This window comes from Mchenga conophoros, linkage group LG7, assembly GCF_057382185.1.
Source record: "Mchenga conophoros isolate Kocher_MC1m ecotype Shallow Benthic linkage group LG7, M_conophoros_male_GT1.1, whole genome shotgun sequence".
NCBI classification, from domain to species: Eukaryota; Metazoa; Chordata; class Actinopteri; order Cichliformes; family Cichlidae; genus Mchenga; species Mchenga conophoros.
The window spans coordinates 17,033,611-17,043,694 of record NC_140532.1 but is presented as its reverse complement, the minus strand read 5'-3'; the positions used below and the strand labels follow the sequence as shown (position 1 = coordinate 17,043,694).

At 40.2% G+C, this 10,084-nt stretch overlaps 1 protein-coding gene across 1 annotated transcript; it reads right to left on the bottom strand.

Moving 5' to 3' along the window:
- Positions 1–160: 160 nt before the first annotated feature.
- Positions 161–9,884, bottom strand: ucmab (upper zone of growth plate and cartilage matrix associated b). Its single transcript, XM_085282610.1, has 5 exons — positions 9,759–9,884; positions 9,573–9,635; positions 9,383–9,478; positions 991–1,089; positions 161–914 (listed from the first exon to the last, which is right to left on the bottom strand). The coding sequence occupies exons 1-5, from the start codon at positions 9,814–9,816 to the stop codon at positions 817–819; spliced, it is 414 nt and encodes a 137-aa protein (XP_085138736.1). The 5' UTR covers positions 9,817–9,884; the 3' UTR covers positions 161–816.
- Between the last annotated feature and the right edge of the window lie 200 nt (positions 9,885–10,084).

The following is a 10,084-nucleotide window of genomic DNA, read 5'->3' as shown; positions in this document are numbered from 1 at the left end:
CTTTAAGTTAGATTTTGTACCCATTGCCTGTACAGTTTATATTGCATACTGCAAATACCCCCCCCCCCCAACTGCATTATCTATAATCCAGGAGTCCGGGGCATCCAGAAAAGTTGAACACTTTGAATAAAACACTTCACATTTCTTCACAGTACAGCACATTTATTTTATTTATGTAAAACAGGGGTGTCAAACATAAGGCACAGGGGCCAGAATAGGGCTGTAGGAATGTGGCCCATGGGACAGGTCTGGGAAATGCGAAGTAAAGAATAAACATTTGGGCTTTTAACTGGATTTTATTTATTTCTTACAATTTTAGCCCAATGACAGATTTCTTTAGTTTACTAAAAGAGCATGTCTTTATCATGTAGAAAAACTAAGATGCACTGTTGAGATCACACACCTTTCTTTCCTGTGTTAAGAAATCTTGAGGATTAAATGGTAGTTAAACTTTTTTACAGTGACAGAAAAGGGAGTTTAGTTTGTGCAGCCTACTCAGGGTTAGGGTTAGATGTAGAATGAGTTGGACATCCCTGATCTAGGAGATCTCAGCTGTAAATTGGGGTAAATGAGTTTCCAAAAGCTCTTCATTTCGATTGATGTTAACTTGTTATGCTGGTTTTCATTGTCCACTTTGTCAGACCATTTTTAAACACTTCTCTAACATTTTCTACACCACGTGATTAATCGATTAATAATTAATCTAGTTAAAAATGAAAAATACATTGCATAGTCGTTGCCTTTACTATGTTAGCGGTCACATTTTGTGTGGAAAAGCATCGCTATGTAGCAGTCGCACGTCTCCTCTTATCACTCTTAGGTGGAGTGACGGTTGTACTCGTAGGCAGGATGCATCCCGTCATAGTGGAACTCCCTCCACTGCTCGGTGCTCTCTCTGCTCCTCTCGTTTTGCTCTGAAAGTAGAGGAGGAGAATTTCAGTGAACGAACTCTTCTTTTTCACCTGCGTCCGATGAAAATGCTCCACGTACCGTCATGTTCCTCCTCAGCGTAGCTCTCAAACTCGTTCCGCTTCTCCTCGTGAAACTCTCTCTTCCGCTCATCTGCAGCCAAAATCTGCCTCTGCTCAGCTGCAAGCACAGCAAGTATGAAATGGTCAGGTTTTCAAGGCGTAAGAAGCACGAACACCAAAATCTTGTTTAAGGTGATGTAAAAGGAAATGATTAATTGGTAGGAAAATTACTGAAGCACTCATTTACTTGAGTCCAGTTTTCAGTGTGACTATCTGGACTGTTTCCTTTGAAATACGAGCTGCATTTAATGCGTGACTTCAAAGTACAAAAATGTCAGAAGGACAAGTATTTATTCTTGAGAAGAGTCAATAATCCCAGTTGATGCATGATGTCGTTTGTCGAGGTTTGAGCTGGTTTTATTTAGGTACTTTAGTCCAGTTGTGTCTCACCAGTCATCTAGTTGGATAAAGAAATGAATCTGCAGGTTAGTGAGACGATTATTGTGATATTAAAGAACAAAAACAAAAGTCGGCCCAAACTGGGTCATAAAAGGATGGAGGCAGTCAACAGCCACACTCATGTAGGCTGTCTTCATGTTGTTTGATGAACATCACAGCAGAAATCAAGACTGAACATTTTTTTTTCCAATTTTCTTTTGTCCAATTTTGATGAGTATGTGTAAATTGTAGACTCGGTTTGGTCTTGTGCTGCTGTAGCTTGTAACCTGCTTCAAGTTACAGTGTAGTGTGTGTTCAGAGATGTTCTTCTGCATACCTTTGTTGTAACAAGTGGTGATTTGAGTCACTAATGCCTTCCTATCAGCTGGAAAGATGGAGCTGCTAGGAAGTAGAAGAGTAGAGGCATGAAGTTGTACACTGCGTACAAGTGCAGAAAAATACAGCAGCTACAAAAGAGAACCAGTTTAAATTTAATGCTCACATACTTTTACACGCACTCACACAAGCTGTTAAACATCACAAAACTGCTCCCTCAAACAAATCCACAGAACTGAATCACTGCGTCCAGGGACACTTTGAAAACACGGACGAGCTATAGACGCCTAAAGCACTGAAGAGGAGACAGAAGACTTCTGTATTGTATTTCAGGCCCCCAACTGACTTCTAAAAGTCTCACGCTGACTCGCTATTCACACATTACAATGTTCCAAAAAAGAAAGATGAAGAAGAAGAAGAGGAAGAAAGCGTTTGCATTGCACTGCTGAGCTTTGAAAAAAAAGCACAAAGAGGAAATTTCATAATAATAATAAGACTTGGAATGTAACTGCTGTGTTTGATTTCTGTAACAAAGACTGTGAAATGCGATCGCCTGCTCTCACACTGGCATCACTTGAGGAATGGGCTGTTCCTTCATCCAGGGGATGAAGATTTGTGGCAGCGATTCAGTTTTACATTTTAACCTACTTGGGCATATAAATCATCATTTTTAACCTTTGTTTAACCAGCAAATCTTTTCAAGCAAGCCAAAATTATATAAGCTATCAGTTTAACGTGAGCAAACCATCACCCAAGACTTTATGTCCACAAAGATCTAGGTACTGTGCTGAAGAGATGTCAACTGAAGGAAAACTGTGGCCTTACTGTACTTTCACGTAATACCACTTAGAACCACAAGATGGTGCAGGTGTGTCATTGACTGATTCCTCAAACAATAATCTAATACACTAACACTTTCATTCTTTACAGATGCAGCAGAGGAAATTTGTTCGCTGTGTGTGCAGTGCTAAGAAAAAGAACCTATTTTCTGCTCAGTTTCAGTAAAATCCCATGTGACTGAAGCACAATATGTCTTGATGCATGCTCAATCATCCAGGTAAGTAAATCCCCAAAAGTTGATTCTGTTCATCTGGACGTAGCGTTTTACGTGGGAAAAACGTTTTGTCACTCATCCAAGTGATTCAGTCTCAGCTGACTGCAGGTTTCCTCAATCTTATAAACAGTACATTTGCATGAGGCGCATTTGCATGAGGCACAATATGTGGCGTTCACCTCTAAACACTCAGCGTGACGACTGCGTGAAGAGTTTTAGGACAGAGACAAAATTTTGGCACTGCGATAAGAGCTTTGAGCCATCCATGCAAAGTGCCGATTACACACTCCTTCTGATAACATCTCGCCCTCCTAAAAATGAACTCTCCTAGTAGCAGCTATCACAACCACAACAGGCATAAGACAGGATTTTTTTTCAGCGTGCAATTTGCAAGAAATTGTGTGCCACAGACACGTTTGCGTGACACATTTGAATATTCTCCTCCTGAAAGTGATGAGGAGAATATTCTCTCCTCCTCTTACAAATACGTATTCCATAAGGCAGACCACAAAAACACTCCTGTTTTTCACAGGCTGTCCTCGTTTATATGACGCCCATAAAACAACAGCGTTTGAACACACTGTGGCAAAATATGATGCGGGTTTTGTAGTTCATCTTCTGTACATTGTAGTTTTAACACAATGTCATATTGTTAGGAGAGACGAGTGTGAGAGTGTTCCAATTCTCACGGTGTTTCTCTTTTCCTAAGTCCTTAGCAGTTCTCTTACCCACTTTCCCTTGATCTCGATGATGTTTATAGTCAAGTCAAGGAAAAGAGGTTAGGAATAGGAGATAGGAGTTACCTTCAGAAAGCACCCTAGGTGTAGCTAAAACAAATCAGAAAATAAATGAGAATAATAAAAAAAATATATATCAGTGCATATCAGAAGAAAACAAAACAAAACACCCCTTTTGTGGGTAAAATGCTGCCCCCTACTGGTAAATGTTTTAGTGAAATTCTGCCAAGTACTGAATGTTACTTTCAACTGCTCCCTTATTTACAAGGGTTGTCACAGCAGATAGCTCCACATGTTTGCTTTGGTGGATTTTTTACACTGGATGGCCTTCCATCCAGTGTGATTGTGCATGCCCTAAAGAGATATGTGTCTCCTTTTGGGACTAAACAAGGATCTTCCACTTGTTAGACAAATGCGTAACCACAAAAGAACCGCTTGAAATTCTGACAAGTATAATTACCTAATAAGTACCTTTAACCTATTGTGTTTTAATGGAAGGACAAACAGGAGAAATCAAGCACAAGAAAGAGAAAATGCAAAGTCCACACAGAAAAGGTCAAACGCCTGTGTTTGAAGCTAGGACCTGTGAAGTCCCATATGGAAAAGATATATATAAATCTTATAAAGTTTGTATCTGTCTTGTGTGAAACTTGTATGAAAAGCATATAAGAGTGAAAACAGATATAAGATCCCTTGAAAAATTATATAATGAAACTTGTATGTTTTGGATACTTACTAAAACAATGTATGAAAGTAATGCGAAAGTGGCCACTTTCATGAGTAAATCATGTAAGCCTTATATGATTTACTCATGAAAGTGGCCACTTTCATGAGTAAATCATGTAAGCCTTATATGATTTACTCATGAAAGTGGCCACTTTCATGAGTAAATCATGTAAGCCTTATATGATTTACTCATGAAAGTGGCCACTTTCATGAGTAATCACATATAAGTTTTTACTATTTCTTTTCCGTATGGGGTGTGAGGCAAACACTGTGTATGAATTGTATAAGTCGAAGACAATAGATGGATAGTTAGAAGAATTAAAACTTTCACTGACGTCTCCTAATAGTATACAAAGAGATCCTCCTTGGATCCTTGATCAGCAGGTAGACAATGAAGAAAACACTCCTGTAGGGCAAGTAATGTGGATTTTATACCACGACTGTGTCTGTTGACATATTGTATGTATTTTCCTGCAGACAGTGTAAATGGACTGGTTCTTTCTTTTATAGTGCTTTTCTGCCCTGCTTGAGCACTCAAAGCAAGGCTTCAGAGAGGAGGAGGGTTTTCACCCAACGCAGACATATTTCTGTGCAGTCCTGCACAATCACAACTGCATGTTGCTGGACGTGGATGATACTGTGTGTTGGCTGAAAGCTGATTGGTTGATAAGCGAGCTGTAATAAGACGTTATGTCCAAAAATATCTAGGTATTGTGTTAAAGAGGTATCAGCTGAAGTAGAACTATGGCCTGACCTGCATGTAATACCACTTTGAACCACAAGGGGTGACAGCAGAGTTAGCTGTGACGTCTATTGTCAGACCGGTTATACCGCATACTTTGTACGCCGTTTCCATCGACAGCTGTCTGCTCGCTGCAAGTAGACAGACAACAAACAAATGACCACACCCTAACCACAATTTCAGCAAAGACGAACCACTCACACTGGAAAAGTTGAACAGCCTTTCACCTTTCATCAGAATTCCCAGCTTAAGTTGGCATGCACACGTGCGGCTGCTTGGAATTCAAGTTGTAAATTACCAAACTGAAAAAGATTTAGAGATTAACTTACAGAGCAGTATCTGTCACCAGCATGTGAAAGTTTATTCAGCACAGTTAGTACTGAGGTCATCTGACTTTAGTTTTATATTTTATCTCTTTCAGAATGGTAAATGGCCTGTATTTGTATAGTGCTTTTACTAGTCCCTAAGGACCTCAAAGCGCTTTATACATCCAGTCATCCACCCATTCACACACTGGTGATGGCAAGCTACGTTGTAGCCACAGCCACCATGGGGCGCACTGACAGAGGCGAGGCTGCCGGACACTGGCGCCACAGGGCCCTCTGACCACCACCAGTAGGCAATGGGTGAAGTGTCTTGCCCAAGGACACAACAACCGAGACTGACCAACAGTGTTGGTCAAGTTACTTGAAAAAAGTAATCAGTAACTAATTACCAATTACTTCCCTAAAAAAGTAATCCCGTTACTTTACTGATTACTTATTTTCAAAAGTAATTAATTACTTAGTTACTTAGTTACTTTTTAAAAACACGATTTACAACCTTAGGTAATAAAGCAATAGATCTTTCAGCCCAATTCTACTTTTTCTGCATAATCCATCATACAAAATGTAATCAAATTCAAATTTTTTAAACTTGTTTTATTAGTTTTAACCTTTTAATTTTATGCATCAAGCAAAAATTTAATTATATGCAACATTCTCTGACTGGAAGAAATTTGTTTAATATTTAAACCTATTTTCTGCACATTCCAGCACATAAAATATTTTTGTGTTTACACTCAGTCTTTCAAATAGATGCAAGTAAAACACAGCAGAAAATAAATAAAGTCAAAGACTCAGCGGTCCTGTTGCTCTATTTTCACCTGTAAAGCAGGACTACGGTAGGCGGAGGTTTACCCTGGTGCAGGTGTGCCGCAGCGGTCAGTGGAAGAATCCACAAGTTTCTCTGTGAGTTTTCCATTACGTCGTTGCGCACTCGGTGCTTGTTTAGGGTTTTTTTCGCTGTAAAAAGAAGTTTTCTTCCCACGCACAACGGACGCTAATGTTTTTGTCACTTTTTATGGAATCAAACTCAAAGTAAGGTCAGTACTTCCACGCTTTAAACGCTGCACGCTCATACTCTCTCCCACAATCGATATGTGATCCATTGTTGATCTGCACACAGCTGTTGTCACTAACGGCGCACTCGCTTACGTCACTGTCATGAAACATTCTCGCAAAAAAAATCACGGTTTTAGTAACGCAGTAATGCAGCGTTCCTACGGGAAAGTAACGGTAATCTAATTACCGTTTTTGCAATAGTAATCCCTTACTTTACTCGTTACCTGAAAAAAGTAATCAGATTACAGTAACGCGTTACTGCCCATCTCTGCTGACCAAGCCGGGGCTCAAACCGGCAACCTTCCGATTAGAAGACGAACTGCCAACTCTTGAGCCACGATCGCCCCATTGAAATTGCACAGCAGAGCTAATCATCCATCATTTTATCCACCCTGCACATTACTGCTGACCTACTCCCACAAAAGCCAAACAGCATCATTTGTTGGACTGCGATGTCCATCTTTGGATATTAAAACTCTGACTAGAAACTATATGTCATCATATCTGCCAGCTGAAACAGCTGCCTCTATCAAATACTTCCCTTCAAAATTTCATCCAACTGCAGGACAGGTAAATGCCTTAATGCAGCACGAGACGCTCTTCAAAGTGAGCAGCTTGTTTTTCTCACTTGGTACTTGCTTTTTTCCCCTCTGACCCCTTTCTGCCTGTGTGTTGGCACATTCCACATTCAACTCACAACCACTCACCCACTCACTCATCCATCTCTGTCTTTTCAGTCTGTTCTCTGCTTTGTGCTCATTTTATTCCTCCTGTTTTTTCTGGGGTTTTTTGCACAAAGTGTCTCGCTGTTATCACACGTACGGCACATTATGCAACTGCAGTTCAGAACAGCAGCATTGTTGTGCGCTCTCACCTTCCTGCTGGTAAAACTGTGCATAACAGCCGGCGGTAAAACGCTCAAGAATGCCACACATTGTTCAGAAATGCGAATACGTTGACAGGAGCAAACTGGTGTGTCCCGCCCCGTGTGTCCTGCTGCAGCGCCAGGACAGGAAACTGAGGTCTGGGATGGTCTAAGTTCATGCCAGGTCCACAATAAGGTTAACAGCTGCTGGCTGCCATGACTATAAAATCTTTCAGGCTGCCATAAACATGTTCCCTCACAGCAGAGTCAGGAAACAAAAGGGCTGCATCTCTATGAGTCATCTCATCATTAATACAGACACCAGAAGTGCATTTTTAATAAAACAAGTAATACAATAAAACTATTTCAATACATTCATCACTGGGGTTCAGCAATACTCTTTCCTCCCCACTGCTGTCAGACTCCATAATAAAGACTTTAACTGATCAAGCACACACATCCATACATATGCAATAATACTAAGTGCAATAATCCTTTCTGTCATCGTTGTATTTTTACTCAGTTGTATATAGTATTTGTATTTGTATTCTATTTTTATCTTATTGTATATTTATTTTATTTTATTCTACTGTACATAGTATTTTATTTTATTCTATTCTGTACAGTTGTGTACTGTATTTATTCTTATTGTATTCTAATTTTTGCCTCATAACTTTTGCACTGTCCACTTCCTGCTGTGACAAAACAAATTTCCCACGTGTGGGACTAATAAAGGTTATCTTATCTTATCTTATCTTATCTTACTCTGACACTTGTTCCCATCACAGTATCAAACATCTTTATGTTCAGGATGAGGATGACAAATGTGTAAAACGTTATTATCTTTGCCTCGGCACCACTACATTTTTCACTTCTGCACATGATGAATGTTGAGGCTTGTGGATCTCAGAGATATTTTATCTGCCTGACGTATCAGGCTTTCTTTCAGTGCCAAAAATAAATAAATAAATCTTCAAGTAACAGTGAAGATTTCCTCCTGCTCTTTTTAGTCTTCTGCATGTTCCTGTACTTCACCCATGCTGTCTTTTTGACAATTAAACCATCTTTTAAACAATCAGATATTCAAAGCTTTACAAAAAGCCCATTTCTAGGCTCATTTTTCTGTTTATAACCAACTACAGTCACACCTGGTGTGATGGCCTCAGCCACACATTGGTAAAAAACCAGTCCACTCACCTCATTGGTTTGGTTTTGCAGTTAAAAATGTATTTCAGTAATGTCATTCATTCATTTCTTCACTTAAACCTAACAGTGATATTATGAAGTCCGCACATAGTAGCGCTGTGTGGTTTCTAAAATGTATTTTGTCAAATTAAATGTATATTATATCATGGTTCTCTTTCTTTTGTTCAACCTGGTTTGGCTGTTTCCTGCCTAAGCAAAAGGCATGACTTTGAAAGTACAACGCCAGCTCAGCAGGACCAACTATGTGCGTGTCAGCAAGGGGGTGTTTTAGGGCTAGTTAGGTTATTTTGTGCTTAGTTAGTGTTTATTTCTGTTTCCCTTATTGTATGTTAACGGTTTGGCCAAACCACTATCCAAGTTACCCTCTTGTGTCTTTGTGTTTAAGTTGTGTATACTTTTTTTGCCTAGTGAATTTTCTGTAAGTCATTTTTTGAGTAGAATCATATTTAGTTTAGCTCTTTTATTGGGGTAAAATAAAATAGAACCCACCTTCAGGTTGTATTTCCTGTGTCCTCTATGCCTTCACTGCTTGGTCCCTCACATCTAGATTTAAACTTCTCTGAGAAGTTCCAACGTGATTTTAAATCATGACATAACACATAAACAGCTCTTCTGAGAGTCTTTAAGGACCTGTTGATGCCGGTAATTTGTCTGTCCACGTCCTCTTAGATCTGATTACAGCATATGACACTGTAGCTTATTTCTGTCACATCTTGAATTGTGTGTGGGTATTAAAGGTACAGCCCTAAAGCACATTTAGCAGAACATTAGCAGAAGTAATTTTTTCTTGTTTTTACAGGTAAAAGCTAGCATTTTCTAGCATTTTATGCCAGAATTGACCACAAACAGACTTCACCGTGCAAACACAGTCTGGCTGACCATGTCAGACTCCAAATGACTGCAAACTGACTCAAAGTGAACTCACCGTCCAGCTCATCCTGGGACTTCACACCACGTCTGCTGCGTCTTCTGAAGAAGTTTGAGGCATCGGCCTGCTTCATGAAGACCCTTTTCAGTGGACCTGCAGTGGAAGCGGGAGGGAGTTTAGTTCACAGTGTAAAGTGATACACAGGGCGATACGCAGGGAAAGAAACGCAGCTGATGCAGCCCCTGACCTTGAGGATCTTTGGTGCTGCCTGTGCTACCGGGCACAGCTGCAGAGCTGGCCTCCGGAGACCCTGTGTCGAAGCACAAAACATGAAAGGTCTAAATTCAAAAGGACTCCAGTTTTTCTCATGCCTGCAACCAACTAATAAGACAATTTTTTTTGGTAAAAAATCTCACTCCTGCATCATACTCACATGAAAGTGCAAAAAGCACAGTGAGGAGAGCCAAGAGGGTTGCATACGTCCAGGACATCTTTTAAACTCTGAAATACTGAGAGATGTGAGTGATGAAGAAGAGCAGGAGGGAGAGAGGGGAGTAAGACGTATGTGAGAGGTGGGATGGGGCGCCTGGGGCGATATCGACTGCTTCTCAGTGCAGGGAGGGAGTGATCGTGCAGATCTGATAAGGGGCTGAAACCAACAAACATGCCAGAGGGCTTCCAAGTCACAAGAAGGTGCCGAGGGTTTCATTTCAGCTCAGCAAACATGCTGCTTCTCTCTTTTTTTTCTATGAATTTTAG